The following is a 23,035-nucleotide window of genomic DNA, read 5'->3' on the forward strand; positions in this document are numbered from 1 at the left end:
CCTCCCTGGCCATCTATTAAGGGGATGAACACAGCCCTCTTCAGGGGCTTTAGGACAATGGACACTTGGTATACAGCAGGTTCTTAGGAAATGTTGATTTCCAGAATGTTCTCTTCTCTCCCTTCCAGACTTTTGAATGAGTTGTTCCCTCCATCAGTCCTCCCTTTGCTCTGCCTGGTGTCCCCTCCAAGTCATCCTTTAGGCCTCAGCTATGATGTCACTCCCCAGGAAGCCCTTCCCATGCCCCACCCCATCCAGGCTGGGTCTAGGCTTCCTTCCTTGGGGTTTCCATACCTACAACTTCCCCCAGAACAACCTTGGTCACATGGTGGGGGACACTGCTATTTCTCCTCTGCCTGCCTCTCCTCCCAGCTGGTCTGGAAGCATCAGAAGGGTATGGACAGGTCTGACCCCACCAAGTACCCAGCTCAGAGCCTGCTGTGGTAGGTGCCCAGGAAGCATGGGTCCAGAGAATGCAAAAGAGGGTTTTGGGGAGCCCAGGTGTGAGTGGAGGGGTGATGAGCTGAGAGACACGTGGGTGGAAGGGGCCCAGGCTACCTCTGGCCAAGTAAGGGTTCACCTGACAGGGCTGACCTGGGAAGCTGGGGGTAGGGGCAGTGCTGTGGGCACTCACCTGGTGGGCCTCTCATCCCCGTTGGGCCCCGGCTGCCAGTGTCTCCCTTGGGGCCAGTGGGCCCAGGAAGCCCCTGGCCACCAACTCGATCTGGGGGAGAAAGTTCATCAGCTTGGCAGCTCCAACTTTGCTCTTGCCCTGACACTGGCCCTCGTCCCCCAGTCAGCACCTACCCTCTCGAGGGAGCAGCGGGGCCCTCACGTTCTCTCTGGCTCCTGGTAGCCCTGGGGCAGGGGGTAGACAGGGGTCAGTGTCATCCAGGGTCCCTGCCTCCAGCTCCAGTGTGTACGACAGGAGCTACTGGGGTGCTGCGCCCCATCCCCTCAGGCCCAGAAAGGGGTCAAGCTGGGAGTCAGCAGCAAGGCGGGGACTGGAGTCTCACTCCCCTGATTCATTCCCAACACACTGCCCCTACTGACCCACTCACCTTGGAGGCTTCCATCTCCCGGGCTACCCCGGGCAGCTGGGGAGCCCCAGAGTGGGACAGGGTCCCCGGGTGCCGCTGGGGTCGGGAGCACTGCCCGCTCAGTGACAGTTAGCACCGCCACCTGCAGAGGAAGAAAAAGACAGGTAGGTACCAGGGTCTCAACAGGGGCAGGTCAGCCGAGGGGCCCCCGTGTTGGGGGCAGGAGGCCCATGCAGCCAGCATAGCCCAGCTTGGAGTGGAGACCCACCTCCCAGAGGCTCAGAACTTCATCAGAAGTGACTGTGGTTTTCAAACTACACAATTCGTCACCGTAAAAAAGCCATCATACACCGTCACTGCCACCCAAGTGGAGTTCTGTGTCACCATGTTTGCTGGGCCACAGGGTCTTTCCTATGCTAAGCTGCATAAATAACATGAAACTCCTCTTGGTCTATTCAAGTACTACAGGCTGGGAGGATTTTTACTAAATTTTGAGGGAAGTTTGGGAAGGTCTGACATGAAATAGAGGCCCCGAGGTGTATACAAAACCACTTTGGGACCCAGTGTGGGGAGCCTCTGACCTGGGATTAAAGAGGGGCCAGAATGCCCACTGACCAGGGGGCAGGGGTCGTGTGGTCCTGTCCAGAGAAAAGCTGAAACTCCCGGACAGACCCAGAACTAAGAACCACACCCCAGACCTGAGACTGAGCCCCTCATGCCGGCTCCTCCTGGGAGGAAGCCTGCGGAGCAGTGTGGGGTTCCCGGAGCTCCCACACTTCCTAGCGGGGGTTCTAGCACATGCTGTTCAGAAACTTCCTTTTCCCCCTTGATACCTCAGGGGCATCTTTTCATGTTACAAAACGGAGGTGTTGTGAATGGCTGTCTGGTATTATGCTAATTATGCAACCACTCCCTCTGCCATCTGGTTTTCAATTTTCCCTATTGATTATTATTATTTTTTAAATTTTTATTTATTTATTTTTTTGAGAGACAGAGTGCAAGTTGGGGAGGGGCAGAGAGAAAGGGAGACACAGAATCTGAGGCAGGCTCCAGGTTCTGAGCTGTCTGCACAGAGCCCACTGCAGGGGCTCGAATTCACAAACTATGAGATCATGACCGGAGCCGAAGTCAGATGCTTAACCAACTGAGCCACCCAGGCGCCCCTTCCCTATTAATCATTAACATTTTGGTAACCACCTTTGCATCTATCTACTCTCCTTAAGATAAATTCCCTAAGGAGAGAATGATGGAGGAAAGGATATGCAGACAAAACATGTATGTCTTTACGTGTGCTTAGAAAATCTGGGGGGGGGGTGGTGCTCCTGGGGGGCTCAGTTGGTTAAGCGTCTGACTCTCGATTTCTGCTCAGGTCATGATCTCATGGTCCGTGGGATTGAGCCCTGCTGACAGTGCAGAGCCTGCTTAGGATTCTCTCTCTCTGCCCCCTCATGCTTGTGCACGCTCTCTCTCTTTCTCTCTCAAAATAAATAAGTAAACTTAAAAAAAAGAAAAGAAAATCTGGAAGAAAAGATGCTTAAATATTGACCGTTGCTCTCTCTCGGGGCATAGGTGACTGCTGCAGATGGTTTTCTGGTAGGTTTTTCACAGTTCTGAGCTATTCATGTTTCTAAACTTAGAATGTCTTGCTTTTTAATTGCTGAAACCTTTGTATCTTGAGATAATTTGGGATGTGCAGATGTTTTGCTTTGGAAACTGGGAAGATAGTATTATGGTGGTGGAGGGGAATAAAAGGCAAAGGCGACAGGGCAAATAAGAGACTCAGCCACGGGCTCTGGGGGGGTGGGGTCTACAAATATCTGGCTGGCATGGAGATGGGGGTGCACAGGGAGCTTCGTAGGCCTCCCGGAGGAAGAGCAGGCCAGGCGATCTGACTCTGAGCAGGCTTCCTGGGGAAGGGCACAGAGGGGAAGCCAGCTTGTTCTGGAGGATGGTAGGTGCCTGGTAGGGAGGTCACATGCTCTTGGGTGTTGAAGCTCAGAGCTCAGCTCAGAGATGCAATGGGAATCATGAGTGGATGGGGTGTAGGGGTGCAGGGAGGGGGTGGGGAGGCCAGGGGAGGGGCAGCTGCTCACCCACCTTGGCTTCCAGCACCTTCAGCCGCTCGGTCAGCTCTGATACTTTGCTGCAGTTGAGGCAACCTGCAGGGAGGGACGAGGCCGGGGCTGGGGCCAGGCGCCACAGGTTCCCCATGGAGCCCCTCAACGCCTGGGGGCAGGATGGAGGCAATGGGACACCTGATGACCCCAAACCATGAGATAGCCCGATGCAGGAGAAGGGGCTACAGCCTGTTCAAGGTAGGCCATGTCCTGAGGGTTTCCTTTGGCTCCAGATCCTCCAGAGCAGAATCAGGGACCCACCTCCTGCAACCTTTACATCCAAGATGACTCCTTCCCTGGAAGCCAGGGCAGGAAATCCTGTTGCTTCCCCTTGGGCAGGGCTGGCCTGGGCTTGCCAGCTTTGGGGACTGACACATCACAACCTGGACTGAGCTGGCTCAGAGGCGCTACCCTCTGATTCTGCCTCTGCAACCACCGTCCAGCTCCTCGGGCCTCCCCAGGGATACCCCTAAGTTATTGGTAGCAGCTCTGGCCCATTCCAGAACCTGCCAGCTGCGGTGCACAGGGACTAGTGCTTTAAGGGCTCATCTCTCCAGTCCACGCCAGGATCCCATGTGTTACGACGAATGTCACCCCAGTTCACATCTGAGGGCACTGAGTTCAGAGCAAGGGTGCAGTGAGTTCTTGACAAGCACAAAGTCTGGGGTCGAGTCCCAGAGCTGCCCCTTCCTGGTTATGGGGCCTTGGGAAGGGCGCGTCTCCTCTCTGACCCTCAGCTTCCTCCTCTTTAGAATGGGGACAATGATGCCTTCCTGGGGCTGTGAGATTGAAATGGGTTGACAATGGAAAGCACCTGGCGCAGTGCCTCACTCATTGCAGATGCGGAGAAAAGCATAGTTTAAATAAAAAGAGGACTGGCGGCTTGGGCCCACGTCTACAAGAGTCTGGGGATCACACACACACACAAAAGAGTTTGGGGGTCATGGGTCTTGGGGTGCTGGGCCCAGGTCAGACTCCTTCTAGGCCCTTTCTCTCCACCCCTCACTTTTCTTTCCAGGCTGGGGTGGGCAAGGGTGGGTGCTCTCCCTGACCCTCCATTGCTGGACTCAGCTGGCTTTAGGATCATCACCACATTGCCTGTGCCCCCGCACGGCCTCTCCTAAACCAGGGGGACCCCAAGCGGCTGCCCCAGGACCCACCTGCGAAGGCTGTGGGCCTAAGTGCCATCCGTCGCATGGTGTTGCCTGACCAGCCAGGCTCCAAGAAGCCAGCGGAACCTGAAACTGAGGGATGATACTGATGAGAGCCCCGCTGGCCTGCACTATTCCCCATGTGCCACTGTGGCCCCGGCCAGGATCCCTACCCCTCCTGGTGAAGAGGGAGACAGAGGCCCAGAGAGGTGGGACAGTTTTCCTGGGTCACACAGCAAGAGCTGGGATGAACTGGAACAAGACTGCCAACTTGATGGGACTGGGGAGCGGGCTGGCAGCAGGTAGGGGCCAATGACCCCAGCAAGCTGCATGGGTTAAGAGCTTAGAGGTAACAGATGCAAGGTTGGGTCCCAGCCCTGCTACTTGCTGACCTGTATGACTTGTCCTCTCTGGACCCGCCTATATTCCCATCTGTAAAGTGGAGTCATAAGGCTACTACACCCCCCAGGCTAGTGTGATCCCGAGGAAGGCAATGTATACAAAGGGCCCCCTGCGCACACACAGGCACACAGCAGGCAGCTGGGACATGGCTGTCCCCCTTCTCCCTGCCCCAATTGGTAAGAAGACACTGAAGTGGAACCCGCCCTGGTTTTAAATGAAAACCAGAGGGAGGCTGGCTGCCTGGGAAGGGCAAGGGGGGCTGTGCTCTACTCTGCCACCACCCCTATGAAGAGCGGCCACCCTGGCTGGTCTGGCTCTGGGGGCCTGGTTTTCCCCACAGCCAGAGGGATGGGCTGGCCGAGCCAGGGGCAGGGGTACAGCTGGAGGGGCTCTGGAGCCAGCAGTAGTAACTGCCCTTCTCTGCCCACCCCCCCCACCGCCCCCCAGGCCTGCCTTTTAAGGCCACAGAGTGCCATCTGGTTGGGGGGGGGCGGGGAGAAAAGACCCAAATAAGGCACAGACCTGGCAGCTCTGAGCCAGGCTGCGGGTTGGTGCAGGGAGTGCGGCGCCGGGAACTCAAACCAGACGGGTGTCTCTGGCCAGCCCCCAGCAGGGAGGCGGCCAGACCCTGCTCCACTATGGGGCCTCTGCTCAGACTGGCCTTGCATCTCCCGCTCACCCTCCCTGGGGACCTGGGACTTGCCCCATCGCAGGGAATAAATCTGGCCCAGGACAGAGGAAGGTGGGCTGGCAGCCCAGGACCGGGGGCAGGGATCGGGGCAAGGTGGGGGGAATGCCATGTGAGCTAAGGCCAATGCTAAGTGTTCTACACACCCCAGCTCAATCTCACATGGTAGGTTGTAACAGCTAACACTTAACAGCTAGCACTTACTCTGGGCCTGGCACATTCCAGTAAGCACTTCACATACACATTTTTAACTCATTATCCTCACAGAACCCTATAAATGGGTAGCTAGTACCACCTCCACTTTACAGATGGGAAACTGAGGCACAGAGCTCCTCTGTCCCCTGTACTCAGATGAATGGACGAGTGAATATGAGTATCTCTCTGGGGGGAAACCAAGACGGCTGGAGCCTGGACTTGAACTCAGGTTAGCCTAACTCCAGGGCTCGACCTCTGGGCCACCTGGCACCTCGAGTCAGCCCACTGGGTGGAGGCAGGGAGGCCTGGCACCTGTAGGAATGCTGGCTCTGGAGGAGAATGGGCTCGCCAAGCCTTCCTTGTCCTCTTTGCTCCCAGGTGAAGATGTAAAAGGCCATTTTGTTACTCTTTGCAGGAAGTCAACCAAAGGAAGCTGCTGTCTCTCCAACCTCATGGAAGTTTGGGTTTTCTCTGGGATGAAGTCTGGCAGAGCATCTGCCTGGCCCGGCCTCCTCACTTACCCTGCTGTTTCCCCCTTTTTTCATGGCATTCCCACCCTCTAACATGTACTGTGTCAGTTCCCCAGTTCACGGCCAGTCACCCACCCCACTGGCTGGAACATGAGCCCCACCAGGGCAGGGACCTAGTCTGTCCCATGAATGGCCTGGAAAAGTGCCTGTTGCATAGTAGGGCCTCAGTGGCCTCAACAGACCTTCTGTTAACAAATGCATAAATCACAGGCCCAAAATGAATGTAAAACAAACAAAACAAAAGGCAAAATAATGTGGACGGCAGACACAATGGTCTTGAAAATGAGCATAAATGTTCTAATGTCACACGAAGGCTTCCCTGAGTTACTAATCTATGCACTTGTGGTTGGAAATTCTTTTTCAACCAATTTGCTTTCGTACATTTCACTGGACGCCAGAGAGAACTAGAAAAACTAATGAAAACATGGTCTGACCATCAGCATAGATGTAACTGGTTCAAAGTGATGGCAAGTGAAAATTTTAAAAGAAAGAAAGATGGAAGCAAGGAAGGAAGGAAAGAAGGAAGATAGTTAAAGAAATAACAAAACTGCTAAAAAAAAAAACCAAACAAACCCAGAAAATATTGGTTTGGTTTCAGGATTCACAAAAACAATCCCTAAAACTTCAAATTCTGGTAAGTGGACAGAACTACTTTAAGGGGCAAATCAGGCTGTAAAATGGCCCTTTCGCACAGCAAATCCCAGTAGGGAAAAAGCCCAGGGTTGGGACAAGGTCCCCTGTCATCCAAAAGTATCATATCCTTCCCACTGGTGTTGGGCCAGGACCTCTGGAGCAGACCCCAGCGGGCTGAAAGTCCCCCAGACCCCAGCCTGGTGGTCTGTCCTGAAGTTCCACCCCTCAGCCCTAACCTTGCCCTCTCAGGGGCTCCAGGCTGGGTTCCAGGACCACAAACCCCAGCTTCACTCTGGGAAACCTGACTGTGGGCTACTTCCCACCACCTGGGAGGTCTCTGCCAGTACCACACACACTGCCTCCCTACCCCCTTCCCCACAGCTGCCAGTCCTATATCACCTCCTCCAGGAAGCCTTCCCAGACAGACCAGGGTACCCACCAAAGCTCCCCCCATGACACTCTCATCACTCCCTGCCTTGATCTGCACAAGGACAGCATCAGGTACAGTTTCAAAGCCCTGTGCCCCCATAAGCAGCTCCCCTTCCCCCTGCCCACCACTAGGGCTAAGCTAAGAAGCCCCTTCTCATTGGGTCTTCATGAGAACATGAGGCCCAGAAAGGAGAGGCTGCCTGCCCACACAGAGAGGTAGGGATGTGGGGATTCAAACGCCACCCTACACTGGGAATGTGGGTGTGAGAAGTTGCGAGTGTCCCTGGGCTTCATCTCTGGCTTTCTCTTCCAGGACAGGGGCCAGCAGAGGGGCTTCCTCATTCATGAGCCACCCACAGGTCTGCTGGGTCCAGTGACCACAGCCACAGAGATGCAGTCTCCCCAGCCTCAGTCCAGGTGTCGTCCTGGGAATTTACTTTGCAAATGTAAATATTTGCTGCTGTTGGCCTGAACCAAAGATGGGGTCAGGGATGGGGCCAGGAGCTCCAAGAACCCTCCAGCTGGCTTCTGGGAAGCCTCAGTCTGTGTCTAGCCTGGCCCTCTCTTCAGGGTAAAAGGAGGTTCCCATTCATTTCCCATGTACCCACTGTACGTCAGGCACTGGAGAGACACGAGTAGTGATGGCAAGGCGGGGGCCACCGTAGCCAGGTGGCAGCTCCAGGAAGGTCACAGGCAGAGGGGACAGCTGCTGCCCAGGCTGTGGGGTGGGAGAGAAGGCCAGTGTAGGCCAGGGGTAAGATGGAGTGAGGGCAAGGCTGGAGCACATCACTGGGGTGGTCAGGAAGGTGGAGAGGGGAGCCACCCAGCTAGGGGTGAAGGACGGACAGGCAGGGAGTCAGAAGACAGGGGCTGCTGGACCTTCCAGACAGGAGTGGAGTAGATGGGTGGCAGACTCGGGCAGCACTGAGCCCACAGGATCCTGAATCTTCAGAGTAAAGCACAAACAGATGCACTGTAACTGGCATCTAGTTAGGGCTGGAAAGATAGGTGCAGGAAGGGCCTGGCCCTGGATGGTGGAGAAGCCCAGGGCCCAGGCAACACCTGGGCCAGAACCTCTGGTCTGTTCTTAAGCTTTTTTGCTGTGTGACCTAGGGCAAACTTCTTCCCTCTCTGGTACCCCATCATAGAAGGGCTGTGGGAGTCCACAGATGGGGAAGGGACATGTGTGCTAAGGACAGTGGAACAGTGAGGGGCAAACAGGTCACCTAGCTGCAGGGGATCCCATGGGAGAGGAGGGTGAGGCAGCTTCTCGATTTTTCTATCAGGGAGCAAGCAACTGGGCTGCGATTGGCTTCCACCAGTCTCATGGTGCCCCAGCCGTCTGAATACTCCCCTACTGGAAATCCTCAGCTGATGCTGCTGCAGAGGAAAAATCCTAGCCCCAGGTCATACTGATGGACTTTGAATCGGGATGTGACCTTGAGCAAGGCATTTCCCTCTCCCAGCCTCAATTTCCATACCTGGACCTTCTGCATCATGGCATGATAGGTAGCATGACACCGGTGGGTGTGAGTCATGGTACCCAGCATGGAAGACAGCGGACGCTTTCCTTCCCCTCATCATTATTATTACGGGAGCGTCTGAGCCAGGGGGAAGCTGCAGACCCCAGGTCAGAGCCCTAGCTCTGAGAATCCCAGCTATAAAGCTTATTTGCTGTGTGACCCTGGATGAGATCTACACCCTCTCTGAGCCTCACTTACATCGCCTGAACAATGGGGCTGATGGGTGAAAAATCTGTCTGCAAGGACTCCCTCCTCCCAGAGGCAGAATAACACGGAGGCCACAGCAGCCCTGCCCTCAGCAGAGCCCACCAGGGGCTCAGGACCAGCAGACACAGTGCATCCGGCCTTGGCCCTTCCTCAACGTTTTCCAGTGGGAGTGGGCAGCCAGGTGAGACTCAGCCAGGCTCCCTTCCTCCATCTAGTCCCACCTCCCAAGGCCAAGAGGCATTAGTAGAGGCTTGATCAGACAGGTCCCGTGCTGAGTGACTCCAGGTCCTGGTGAATACCCTTCTGAGCCTCAGTTACCCCATCTGTAAAACGGGGCCTATTCCAGTCTTTTCCTCATAGGTTGTCATGAACATCAGGGAACATCCTCACTCATCATCCCAGAGTGAACATTGCCATTCTGAAGATGAGAAAGCCAGGGCTAAGAGCTACGAGTGAATGAAGAACCTGCAGACTTGAGGCCTGTTTGCTGAGCAGCTGACTGAGAAACTAATCTCAGAGGTGGGAGGCAGGACAGTCCCAGAGAGCCATCGCAGAATCCCCAGCACAGGGGCCAAGGGGGAGAGGAAGATATAAATTTATGAATATCCACTGTGTTCGAGGCATGAGTCTCAGATGCTCATAATAAAGTACAAGGTGGGCACTTTTCAATCCCAGGTGACTTCCAGATAGAGACAAGATTCAGAGAGGTAGGGTGGCCTGCCCCAGATCACACAGCAGAGCACAGCTGATCTAGATCTGAATTCTGGAATGATGGGTGCTCCCTCTCCTCCTTCATGTCACCCCACACTGCTCTGGTGACACTGCTCTGTGGCCCCAGGGCCATGTCACAGGGCTGGGCAGACTATGAGGGCAGTTACCAGCCAGGGAAACTGCTGGGGGGGTGGGGCTCAGCCTCAACCAAGCTGTCAGAGGAAGGGCACGGCCTGGGTTGGGCTTGCAATGTCCTCATGCTTCCCCACCCTCATTCCCAGGACCCCAGAAGAGCAGTGTTCCAGAACATCCAGGCCTGGGCATCTCTTTAGTCTGCTCTGCCGGTGTGTGTGTGGGAGAGGCCCTTCCTGTCTCTGGTTATCACATAGTGCCCACCACGGGCTGCCGTGCCACTGCAGGGTCTTTATGGCTTCATTTCATCCTTGAAACATCCCTGGGAAGCAGACTCTAGTACCCTGCCCATTTCACAAGTGAGAACACAGAAGTTTAGTGTGGGAGAGCCCAGGCTCTACAAGAGCACACAGCAGCTTGGTGCTCTTTAGAGAAGGTATTCCTCCCTCTGAATGGGCACGAGATATGGGCCACCTGCACTGCAGTCCCCACCCCGCCCCCTCTGCCCGGTGCCCTTGCTCAATGACTTGCACAATGTATGGGGAGTCCCTGGCCCAAGGGCACACAGCTGGTGTGTGGCAGATCTGGCCTGGCCCATGAAGCCCTGGAGACGTCCATCCCAGGCTGGGACCTGGAGGCCCTGAAAGAGGAGATGGCAGATGTCAGGGTTGGCCTAGCCCGGCCCCCGTCTTGCACGCCAACCTTGCCATTGGCAGAGACCTTAGCCTTGATCCTGGTTTCTGGACACACAGCCTCCAGCTGTGGGACTCAAGGGCATGGGAGCTGCCCCCACCTGTCCTCCGCCCTCACTGGCTCCATGATGGCCCCACAGACCTGGGAAGGTCTGCCCTTGGGAGGGAAGCCACTGACAGAGTGGCCTTTGTCTGGGCAGGCCCTGCCTGGCTCAGGCCCGCTAGGCCCAGGTGGCCCCCACACTCTGGGGACTTACTTCCCCCCGACCAGCTACTCTGTGTCCTCTTTGGCAGCAGCCCTCCTTGTTGGCTCTCCTCCTGCCCCCTGGGCCCCTCTTCCTCCCACCAGGGAGGGGAGGGTCCCATTCCTGGTTCCCCTTGATGTCTGCCCTCCCACACCGGCACGGCAGCTGCCTCTCTGTACAGGACCCCTGCTGGGCATCAGGCAGCTCCCCCACTCCCTCTGGCCACCCCTACCGGAACTGGAGACTCCCCAACCCCACAGGGAAATCTGCCAGGCCCTGCCCCACTCTGCCCCACTCTGTCGTGAGCTCTACCCCCCCACCCTGTGTGACTCTGGGCATGTGACTCCACCTCTCTGGGCCTCTGTTGCCCATCCTATGAAGCAGGACTCTTGTGGGGTCCCAGGGAGGCGAAGCATGTAAATCTTTCAAGAAGCACCTATGAATGGTGACTTCTGTTAGCATCACGCTCTCTTGATTCAGAGGCCATGTCTCACACGTTCGTGTTTCTGGAATCAGAGTATGTCTTGTGACTGATGCTCACATTAACGTGCTGCTCTGGGGGCCCTGAATGCCTCTTTCCACTGATGTGCCTACAGGCGTGCTTCTTGGGCTGGTTCTGACAGCTTCTCTTGCTGAGTTCAGATAGGTAGTGAGGGTGGGAGCCATCCAGACTGCTTAGCAGAGAGGCAGGTGCCCTTGAGAGAGGGCTCTCCAGGTAACCATGTGTCCAGGGTGCAGGGAGGCCTGGGCTGTGTCCTCTGTACCACTGCTGGGTGCTGGGCCCTGAGCCACCCGTGTTGCATGCAGAGAAGGGGGGTGGGGTGAAAGGGCTCCCTCTGCCTGCGACACACTCCACATGTGGTGGCCCATCTCTAAGGCCCTGGGAGAGGCCAGGCAGACCAGCCTTCAAATCCTGACCGCCACTCAGGAGCTGTATACCCATCACTTTCCTGAGCCTCAGTTTCTTCACCCACAAGATGGATACAACCATCCCAACCGGGCCAGTTCACAGACTTAAGGGGTGCTTTGCTTCCATGTGCTGTTACCATATCCAATGGAAATGTCCACACGGGTTCTCCCCAAGTTTGGAGGAAAGGCTTGGGATGGTGTGCCTCAAGACATGAGCTATGCAGCATGTATGAAATTCCTTCAGGGGTCCTGAGAGTTAGGCGGTCAACACCCATGGGACAGCAGGCCCTGACTGTGTGCATACCAGCCACGCCTCACTAGTGGGCCCGGGTGTGCCCAGTGCTGGCCACTGTAGCATCTACCGACTTAGCAAGGGTTGACTACTCCCACCCACGCGCCCGAGGGAAGGCACCTGGCCTGTATCTCAGGGTAGTCCTACCTTCCTCGCAGTTCACCCCTGAGTGCCCGGGGCAGCACCTCCACTCACGCGTGGTCACTGTCTTGTACATCACCTTGTATGTGGGTCTCACCACGGTTCTGTAGCTGAAAGAGTGTCCAGGGGGCCGGACTCAGACAGAGTTTTCTGCCACCTTTCCCACCAACCTGGATGTCCGTGGGGACAAACTCCAGGGTCCTCTGCTACCTCTGAGCCCCTCTGGAGCCTCTCTCCTCCTCTATACAGGGATTCAGCCCTTCCAATCCCTTGTAACTCCCCGGGTGGGGGGATCTAGATACTAAGTGGACAGGAAGTCCCTGCAAGCTGGGTTGGCCTGTCCTGCCGAGCAGTGAAGCCTCACCAAGTGAATGCATGTGGGTAAATGGTGGAATCCTTCCACCAGGAGGCCCTCCAAGTGCCCCAGGAGCCTAAGGGGAGGTGCTGAGGATGGGGACGGGGCCAATATTCCCTTTGCTCTGCCCACCCTCGGGGCCCCTGCATTTCCCTGCACTCTGGATGCAGTGTCACAACCAGGCCTTTGCTCCTGCTGGCCTCCACCTAGCATGCCACCAGCCCCTGTTCCACCATGGTCTCACTTACCTGTTCCCTGGGCAGCTCATGGGCCAGGGGCAATTCTGCAGCACTCGCTGAAGGTAGGTGCCATTTTGCACGTGGCATGAGATGGTACGGGTCACCACATAGGAGCACCAGTTCCTGAAACAGACCCACAGTGAGGAAGCTCAGGTGCCATGCGCAGCCTCTGCCCAGGACCCCGGGGAGGATGAGTGAGGAGGTCCAGGTTCTCTCCAGGAGCCCTGAGTCTCTAGGGAGAGAGACCCCCGAGCTCTGAGTCCTTTGGGCCCCAGTCAGGAGTCTCTGGGCTACTGTGGCTGAGGAGTGACTCCTATAGCTCTGGAGGGGCAGCTGTGCTGGGGGCTCTCGGAAGGTCGTGGGGACTGAGCTGCGGGGGACAAGACGGGAGCAAGGCATCCTTGCCTGCGCTCTCCTTTCTCGATATTACTTCTCTCCATCCGGGTCACCAGGGCCTCCTGCCTCCCACCCGGACAACAGCAGCAGCCCCCGTCTTGCCCCTCAGTTGCTCCCTAGGGAGAATGTCATAAAATGGAAACCTGGCCATGTTCTTCCCGTGCTCATCCTCACTCGGAGCCCTCCAGATCTCCTGTGCTCACATCTGCTGTGAACCCTCACCTCCAGGCCTTCACACACACTCACGCTGGGCCCACTGCCTGGGCCCACTGCCACACGCTGGGCCCACCCTGCCCCCACTTCTCCACTTGGCACCTCCGACCTTCAAAGCCCTACTGTGCTGTCACCTCTCCCCGACTCCTTTTCCACCTCCACCCCTACCTGAACAGAATTGATGGTTCCCTGCCAGGGATCCCCTGCAGCACTTTGTATACCTGTCTCGCTGAGTTAGGCTGAGGATTCATGTCTGCCCTGTCCCTCCCCTGGCATGACAGAAGAGAGGCCCTATCTCACTTATCCTTGTGTCCCCTCTGTGTGATAGCCAGATGTCCCAAGCATGGGGGACTGGATTCTCCAAATGCCCATTAATAATCATATTGCTTTGCGGGGCACCTGGGTAGCTCAGTCATTTCAGCAGCTGACTCTTGATTTCAGCTCAGGTCATGATCCCAGGGTTGTGGGATCGAGCCCTACATTGGGCTCCACACTCAGCAGGGAGGATTCTCTCTGTTTCTACCTCTGTCCCTCTCTCCCCTGCTCATGTGTTCTCTTTCTAAAAAAACAAAAAACAAAACAAAAAACATAACTGCATTGCATTTATTGAGCACCCACTGTATGCTAAGGATATTTACATTATCTTCCTAGTAAGTCAGGAAGGCACCTCCCTACATTTTACAAAGGTGTAAACTGAGGCTTGGGGAGGGGAGGACAACTGCTCACGTACCAGAGCTGGTGCACGGTAGAGTCGGATTTGCACCCAGGAATGTGGATGGCCCAGCCTGGCCCCTGACTTCATCCCAGAGATCTCAGCTCCTGTCTCCTCCCCATCTCCTGAGCCACGGTCCATGGTTCTGTGAAGGCCCCAGCCTGGGAACCTGCTGACCCCAGCCTCAAGACCACAAAGGAAAGTCTGGTGGGGTGACAGGCTCTGGCTGAAAAGGGTCACCTGAAACAGTCCCTCCTTTCCCAATCCCGGCAAAAAATGCAGGGCCTGTGACCCTGTGCAGGGCTGAGGGCTGCTGAGCCGCTGGAATGTCTCAGCCATCACAGAGATGTCTGCCACCACCGACATCCAGTCTCCCAGCTGCCGTCCCACCCCCGACCCTGGTCACCCATCAGAGAATGTCCTTGGCCGGGACCTGCCGACTAACTCACTGTGGGACGCTGGGGAAGTCCCTTCACCGTTTTGTCACCCTGGGATAAGTCCAGAAGGAAGAAACAGCCTTAGCCAAAGGCAAAGTGGGGAGAAGGGATGGCTCTGTTTAGACCAGTGACCTGGCAGAGGCTCACCATAGCCCTTGGCCAGACACCACATGGAAGAGGTGACAGGGGCTTGTGGCAGCACTGCTGGGAACCACGCGACACTGGGAACAGCCTAAACAGCTACAGGACCACTGGACGTGGAAAACCAGATGCGAGATAGAGCCCAAGTTCTCCACGTGTAGACCACCATGTCTGGCTAATTGAGAAATGCAAGTGCAGACCAACGGACAGAGAAGGATTGGATTTCTATTAAAATAAGAAAGCTCAGGGTGGGGGTGGGGGGCCCTGGGTGGCTCTGTCAGTTAAGTGGTTAAGTGTCTGACTTTGGCTCAGGTCATGATCTCACAGTGTGTCAGGCTCCGTGCTGACATCTCAGCCTGCGGGTTCTGTGTCTCCCTCTCTCTCTGCTCCTCCCCTGCTCACCCTCTGTCTCTCTCTCTCAAAAATAAATAAACATTACATGAAAAAAAAAAAAGCTCAGGGGTGCCTGGGTGGCTCAGTTGGTTAACTGCCCAACTCTTGATTTCCGCTCAGGTCATGATCTCACTGTTTATGGGTTCGAGCCCCACATTGGGCTCTGTGCTGACAGTGGGGGAGCCTGCTTGGGATTCTCTCTCTGCCTTTCTCTCTGCCTCTCCCGGGCTCAAGCTCATGCTCCCTTTCAAAATAGATAAACTTAAAGAAATTTAAAAAAGAGAAAGCTCAAAGACTATTTATATGTATATGCACATATATAGCTATGTGTGCAAAGTTAGGAAAAATCACATGCTCACATCAAATTGCCACCCATGGGGGCAGGGAGGAGCTTTCCATCTGCTCTGTCTCCTGCAGTAACAGCAGCCTTCAATGATCATGCGTGCTGCACACCAGGAGCTTGGGTCCAAAGCCTTTCACATACCAACTATGAGTGCCACTTTACAGATGGGAAGACTGAGGCTCTCAGGTCTGGGATGAGCCCCAGGCACCCAAGATGAACAACACAGTAAAGGTTGGGATTCAGGTCCATCTGACCCTAGAGTTGGCACTCTTAACCTCAGGCTGGAAATTTTCTCCCAATGAGCAGGTGGGTGATTTTAGAAGTTAAAAAAAAAAAAAATACATTTCTTCAAAAAGGCCCCACTCTTTAGATCCTCTGGGTCCCTAGAGCTGTTTGAGTTTTGTTTGGTGTTGGGGGGGGGGGGGGCATAAGCCCCTTTGAGAAAGTGATGTCAGTTGTGGTTCCTATCCAGAAAAATGCATAAAACTTGGGGTGCAAGTTTTGGAAGGCACTTCCTGAGGGGTGCTGGGGGTTCCCTGCAGCCTGTGTGATGTTCCTCAGGCTGGCCCTAGGGCTCTGGGATTGAAGGAAGGAGGGAGGGAGGGAGGGAGCAACCCGGGCAGAAGACAGTCAGAAGCTCCAGATACTGGAGGGGCCCCTGCGCCAGGAATGAAGACTCCGTCCCAGTGTATGGTTGTATACACACACGCAAAGGCATGCACATCCATCAATGCAGTGAGCACACACACAGACACACACACACACGGACACACACGCACGTATTTATGAGTGCCTACAACTCCTGGACACACGTGTACCCATGTGCACACACACAGACCCACATAAGCACACACACACACACACATTCAAGCACACAGTCAGACGTAGGCAAATCCAATAGGACACACAGCCACAGAATGATCATCCTGTCAGGCAAATGGCCCTGTGCACACACGCCTCCCTCTATGCCCAGGCCCTGGACCAGGCTGGGGGAGGTGGGCCTGTGACTGCCCACAATTGCTTGACCTGCCCCTCTTTCTTTATACCAGGGGGCAGTGAAAGAAAACGATTTTCTTCTTCCTTAATTAAAATTGCCCCCATGCGGGTCCCTGGTTTATTTCCCACGAGCTGTAGTTTGCTTGAATCCCCTGCTTAAAAGATGTGGAGCTGATGGCTGACTAAACAGGAGGGGATACTTAGGCCATGTGGGGTTCAAGGTCAGCCCCTGGCCACTCCCCTGGGATGGGGCGGGGAGTCACCAATAACCACGCCCACCCTTCCCCAGGCCTTGACGACCCCAGCCCCACTGCTCCCAGGATAAACCCAAGTTCCTCTGAAGAGTCCTGGCCTGGCCCTTCTGTCTACTTTCCAGGGGCAGCAGGACCTCCTTCTAAAGCACAGACCTAAGGTTGCCACTGCCTGCTGTGAGTCCACAGCCACCAAGGCTCCCCATCGCCCTGTGAGCCCTGCCAGCCCTGTCCTTGCATTCGAATTCCCTCTGCCTGGAAAGCACCCACTCCCCCCTGCTCCAGCAAACTCCTATTTGTCCTTTAAGTCTCAGTCCTAAGATCCCAGGAGAGGTGAGGCACCTCCAGGGGTCACCTTCAGCCACTCAAGGCAGCCTTGAGCTTTTCCCTTCCTTGCAGATGCTGAGGGAAGGCACTGGCAGGGGCCACACTAGAATGGGGCTCAGCCTGAGGGTGCCCAGGGAGGTTTGCTGAATGACTGAATGACCAAGAACAGGCAATGGCCCTGGGCAGAGGAGCCAGGACCCAGGTTCCCAGAGATAGGTGCTGTACTTGGAAGCCTGCCTACATCCCACTGTCCCTGGGGGTTTTCTTTTTTTTTTTTTTTTTTTAATTTTTTTAACATTTTATTTATTTTTGAGACAGGGAGAGACAGAGCATGAACAGGGGAGGGTCAGAGAGAGGGAGACACAGAATCTGAAACAGGCTCCAGGCACAGAGCACGACGCGGGGCTCGAACTCACGGACTGCGAGATCATGACCAGAGCTGAAGTCAGCCACTTAACCGACTGAGCCACCCAGGCACCCCTGGGTGGGCGGGTTCTTTTCTGAGATGCGGGTCAGTGATAAGTTGCCCAAGAACCCAGTGAGGCTGAGCCTGTGGGACGGGGCGAGGGCAGGAGCTGGGAGGGGGCAGCCCTTCTCTTCCGGGCTTGCCACTGCTCCCACTCAGCACTTCCTGGGCCCCCAGAGGCTGCTGGAGGAGAGAAAACAGGCCAGACCAGCTCGGTGTGGCACCAGCTACCCCTACCAGGGCCCCCCCACTTGCCCTCCACCCCCTGCCATGTGGGCCCAGGGGACTTTGTCTCTGCAGGGCCCAGGGCTGCGATCCGGAACAGTGATAGGGCTAATTGCAGGAGGCAGCCAAGCAGGCCAGGGGCCAAGGGCCGTTATGAAAAGGAGGGGAAAGAAAGGAGATGTACACGGTGGGGGCAGGGTGATCACAGCCAGAGCCCCGCTCTGGAGGAGAAGTTCCAGTCCTGGCCCTGCTGCTTCCTAACTCAGTGACCTTGGACCCTGACCCTCTCTGCGCCTCACTTTGTCCATCTGCAAATGGGGACAGCAGAATCTCCTCTCACACAAACTGTAAAGCACAGTGCTAATAGCTATTGTTCTCGAACTGTGACACTGGCTCCACACCCCACTGCTGTGGTACAGTGGCTTCGCTGAGAGACACCAGCACAGTACCTTCCACAGGTCCTTCCTTTGACTTTGGGATAGGAATTGCCAGGCTCTGCATTTTATTTTATTTCATTTTTTATTTTATTTTATTTTATTTTATTTTATTTTATTTTATTTTATTTTATTTATTTTATTTTATTTATTTTATTTTACTTTTTTATTTTATTTTATTTAGTTTTTGAGAGAGAGCATGCACATGTGAGCAGGGGAGAGAGGCAGAGGGAGAGAGAGAGAGAGAAAGAGAATCCTAAGCAGGCTCCACGCTGAGCATGGAGCTCCTGGTTGAGCTCAATCTCAGGACTCTGGGATCGTGACCTGAGCCAAAATCCAGAGTCGGATGCTTCACCGACCGAGCCACCCAGGCGCCTCAGGCTCTTCATTTTATTTTATTTTTTTATTTTTTTATTTTTTTAAATTTTTTTTTTCAACGTTTTTTTAATTTATTTTTGGGACAGAGAGAGACAGAGCATGAACGGCAGAGAGAGAGGGAGACACAGAATCGGAAACAGGCTCCAGGCTCCGAGCCACCAGCCCAGTCAGGCTCTTCATTTTAAAGAGGGGGACACTGAGGTTCTGAGAGAAGTCACCTGGCCAGGTCACCCATGTGGGCAGAGAGCTGGGATTTGAGCTCCCCAGGGAGGGGCTGGGGAGGAAAATTCTCCACTCCTCTCGATTCTAGGATTTGCCCAAAGGAAGCCCATCTTGCAGAGGGAAGTGGCCTAGGCCAGGCCGCGGTGATGGCTTCTACTCTAGAGCCATAGTGCTGAGATGGGTTGTTAAAGGAAATAAGGATTCAGGTGGGAAGGGATCTCATGGGGGCCAGGAAGCAGCCCCAGCAGGGATTGGAGGGGGGGGTAGACAGGGGCAGGGGTGAGCCAAGGCAGCTCTGCACAGCCTCCGGGCACCCTGGTTCCGGGGGTCTCAAAGTCTTGCCACATTCCTGGGGCTGGGGCGGCTCCTTGGATGCCTTCCCGGGCCTCCCCCTCCCCAAGCACAAAGCCTCTTTTCTGCCTCTGATCCTTTGGCTGCCAAGGGGCGCCTGGGGTGCTGGGCTGGGGGTGGAGGGAGTGCTGATGGGGTGTGACGTCCCCATGCTGTCTCCAACAGTGCTGGGACGTGGCCACAAGGGGAGGTCCTGGCAGCCGAGGACCACAGATTCCTCGAGTTAGGGGTCCCTTCCTCCACCTAATGTCAGTGATAGGAGGAACCACTGTTCATTCTTCTTATGGGGGACCATCCACCCTCAGAACAGGCAGGGGACAAGGGGAGGAAAGAGGGAAACATTGAGGAAACAGAGACCCGGAGCTATGAAGTGACCTGCCTGAGGTCACACACTGAGTGAGTGCCAGAGCCAGGGCCAGAGCCCCCACCTCCGAACCATAAGCTGCACACCTTTCCCAGACCCACAGCTGACCACTGCTACAACGCAAAGGACACTGGATTGGGAAACTGGCTGGCCTGGATCCAGGTGCCACTTTTCCTCTTTGGGCCCCAGTCTTATCTGTAAAATGGGAGCAACAGCACCGCCCACAGGGCTTTTGTGATGCTCAGGCCACTGGGAGCCTTCTGAGAACAGATGGGGTGACAGTCCCCAGTGACAACAGATACCTGCCCAGAGCCACTATCCTGCTCCCACGCAGGAAGCCGTGAGGAGGTGAGAAGCCCAGGCTGGAAGGCCCTGCCCTGGACTGGCCGGAGGGCAGTCTGGACCTTCAGTCCCCTCAACCATCATCCTGAGCCTGACACTGGGAATTCGAGTTTAGGGTCTTGGTCACCTTAGCACCTAGGATCCTGGGGGTTCACATTCATGCCCTGGGTAGGTGTTATCCTCCCTTAGAGCCTCAGCTTCCTCCTCTATGGAATGGGAACCATCAAAATGCATGCCTTCCATGGCAGTTGGGAAGAAGATTCTGGAGGTGGTAGATGCGGGTAAAATGCCCAACCCAAGTCAGCTGTGTTCAGCATGTAATAGGTGGCGGCGGCTGTGATATCTGCCACCTGCCTGTCCCTGTCTCAGATAACCGCTATTCTGGCCTATGATGCCTTGACCACCTCTGCCCTCCAGCCCCAGCCATGTCACCTGCTCTTGCTAGCCCAGCAGGGGCATGCTGGCCCCTGACCACTGAGAAAGGGAATCTCTGAAAAGAATTAAAGAATTGAGGCCCTAGGGGGTGGGGGCCGGGGAAGGCCTTTGAATGGGATGAAAAGGCCTGAAGAGGCCTGGCTACTCTGTATTGTCTGCCTCAGACAAGGGCTGGCCCTCGAGAGAGAGGACCCCAGCAGGGGTGGGGGCTGCAGCCGGGACAGGGGCCAGGACAGGTTCAAACACTTATCAAAGCCAGAAAGACAGATTCAAATCCCAGCACTTCTACTAATGGCCCAAGAGCCTAGAACATTATGTTAATTCTCTGGGACCTCAGTTTGCTCATCTGCTAAATGGGGATAGTGCTTCCTACCTCATTCAAATCCCTCATTTGAAGGATTAATGACCACACGGCAAATAAAGGGGCTCAACTCCCCACTGGGGAGATGCTCCACAAACACCAACAGAGAGAATGTTCCCAGCTCCAGAAACAGCAGCAGGAACACAGAATACTCTCTCCCATCTCTGTTCAAAATGCCAGGTCCCTGGGGGTGACCACTGACCCACAGACTGTGAAATTCCACCCCTGTCTTCTCCCTCCGAGGGAAATAAATAGCCAGGGTACTAAAAAAAGCCAAGAGCAGAGGGGAAAGGGTGGAGGTTCCCGAAGGGGGGTCAGCTAGGGGATGTGCTGGGCTTTTCCTGTGTGCAGGGAGGGGGTCCCTTGAGCTAGGGCCACGGAAGTCCTGAGAGGCGGGCTTCTCCTTGGCTGTTCCCCTTCCCCCTCCTTTGGGGCTCTGGAGGTGAAGCGGTGGTGGAGGGGTGGAGGCGGCTGTAGGGGAACGCCGGCTCAGGACACTTGCAGTAGGAGACCCCCGTACTGCCGGGAGCTTGGGCCAGATAGCTGGGCTGCCCAGGTCCCTCACTCCCATCCCGGCCGGCACTGAGGTGGGGGACCAGGTCCCCTCCCCAATCCCTGGCTTGCACGGAGGTTGGGGGGAGGGAAGGGGGGGGTGCCTGGAGTCCTGGCCCCAGGGCTGGCAGGGCACAGAGGTGGTGGGAGGCAGCCCTTACCTGCGTCCGGAGAACTGGGCTCCCCCGACGTTCCACGCGGCGCTGCCTCCCGGGAGCAGGAGCCCGAGGCAGAGCAGCGCCCAGGCCCGCGGGCCGCCCATGCTGCGCCCGGCGCCCTCCGCGCGCGGCCCCTCGCCGTCGCCGCCCCCAGCCTGCCGTCCCCGCCCGCCCGCGCCGCCAGCCTCCCCGGACGCGCGGCTCCCGGTTCCCAGCGCAGCGACCGGAGGGCGGGCGGGAGGCGGGCGCGGGGCGGGGGCGCGCGTTCCCGGCCTCGCCCGGCCCCTCGGCGCGGCCCCCCGCCCCCTGCGCAGCCGTTGCCAACCCGGAAGGAGCCCCGGGGGGTCGGGCGCCCCCGCCGGGAGGCCCGCCAGGTGCCCACCTGAGCCTGGCGCCTTTCGCCGCGTGGCCCTTTTGGGACCAGGCTGCCAGTTCGGAGGTGCACTCTCACGTGCTGCAGACCCGGGACCTGTGGCCGGGGCCACCATCTCAGACGCAGCCCGGACCCAACCAGAGCCGCCACGCCTGGACTAGCGATGCCAGGGCCCTCATCCCTTCCCAACATTTGTGAGAGATCTAGTTCCCAAGGCACGCGGGATCCATCCATCCATGCAACAAAGGCTTCCTGAGCAGTGAGCACCACTGTGTGCAGGGCACCTGGCCTCCACTTCACATCCTGTCTCTGTTTATTCCTCCAACCACTCTGGGCAAGGTGGGCATGATTATTCCTATTATACAGAGAAGAAACCTGAGGCCCAGGTCCTTGTAGCCGCTCCTGCAAGGAGAAGACCTGAGCTGGTCATAAGATCAGTGTCTTCTTTTACTGTCATCTTACAGATCAAGAAACTGAGGCACAGAGAGGGGCTGTCAGTGGTTGGAAGAGCCAGGATTTGAACCCATATCTTCTGACTTCAGAGGGGTCAGCTCCCCCCCCCCTTTTTTCTAATGTTTATTCGTTTATTTTGAGAGAGAGGACGTGCAAGCAGGGAGAGGCAGAGAGAGAGAGAATCCCAAGCAGGCTCCACGCTTGTTTGCACAGGGAGCGTGATACAGGGCCCAATCCCAGGTACCGTGAGATCATGACCTGAGCCAAAATCCTAAATCTGATGCTTGATGGGCTGAGCCACCCAAGGAAGGGATTACCTCCTAAGCACAATTAGGGAAGAGAGCAGACAGCATATTGGTCTGGATCTCAGTTTCCTCATCTGTAACAAGGTAAGGATTGGCTTAGAGTATCTGAAGTACGTGGATAAACTTCTGGGGAGAGGGCTGTGAATCCCTCAAAGGTGTATGCAAGTGTGTGTTTGTGTGTGTGTGTGCACGATGGATGAATGTGTATGTGTATGATGATGCTTGTGATGCATGTGTGTGATATGTGTGTGTGCAGGTGTGATAGGTGTGTGTGTTTATGGGGAGGAACCACAGCTGTCATCAGAGGGGACCCCTCCAGAACCTCAGGACAGTCTCAACTCCCTCTTCTTCCTGGATTGACATGCGGCAGGCAGTCCTGGGCTGGGGAGCCCCCTGCCCAGCTTGGCAGTGCACCAGGTGCCTGCTTCTCAGGATCCTGCTGTGGCTTGTCCAGACCCAAACCTAGGATCTCTGCTAGAAACATTCCAGCAGGAAGGATCTGCCAGCCCCTAACTCTGATTCCCAGGGACTGTCTCTCCTGGACTCACCAGGGCTGGGCCAGCACCGGGTCCTGGGCCTAAGTCAGGATGGGGGAGGGTATGCCAATACCCACGAGGGGGCAAGTAGTGAGAGCCAGGTTCAAACCTTGCCTCTGCTGCCTTTGCCCAAGTGAGCTTGGGCAAGTCCTTCCCCTCTCCAGCCTCAGTTTCTCTGTGTAAGGACATCTGCATGTTCACTATGTGGGTGTGACCATGAGATGTCTGGCCCTGCCCTGG

The 23,035-nt window shown here is 55.9% G+C and overlaps 1 protein-coding gene across 8 annotated transcripts in view; it reads right to left on the reverse strand.

The window, feature by feature from the left end:
* EMID1 (EMI domain containing 1) overlaps positions 1-21,341 on the reverse strand; it is a 48,626-nt gene extending 27,285 nt beyond the window's left edge. For 2 of the 8 annotated variants that reach the window (XR_015242368.1, XM_086682144.1), the window contains exons 1-8: positions 21,132-21,339; positions 12,641-12,754; positions 12,044-12,147; positions 4,318-4,401; positions 3,138-3,199; positions 1,062-1,182; positions 808-858; positions 635-724 (exon numbers count right to left, since the gene is read on the reverse strand). Coding sequence is in view for 7 of the 8 variants with exons in the window: in XM_086682144.1 (XP_086538270.1) it covers positions 635-724; positions 808-858; positions 1,062-1,182; positions 3,138-3,199; positions 4,318-4,401; positions 12,044-12,147; positions 12,641-12,754; positions 21,132-21,232 (727 nt within the window). In the remaining variant the exon portion in view is untranslated. Of the gene's footprint in view, positions 1-634; positions 725-807; positions 859-1,061; positions 1,183-3,137; positions 3,200-4,317; positions 4,402-12,043; positions 12,148-12,640; positions 12,755-21,131 lie in introns of all 8 variants that reach the window. The other 6 variants (XM_086682143.1, XM_086682142.1, XM_086682148.1 and 3 more) reach the window with 6 other exon arrangements.
* Positions 21,342-23,035: the final 1,694 nt, after the last annotated feature.

The sequence above is a fragment of the Puma concolor genome, chromosome D3 (assembly GCF_028749965.1).
Source record: "Puma concolor isolate L17-30 chromosome D3, mPumCon1.1.hap2, whole genome shotgun sequence".
NCBI classification, from domain to species: domain Eukaryota; kingdom Metazoa; phylum Chordata; class Mammalia; order Carnivora; family Felidae; genus Puma; species Puma concolor.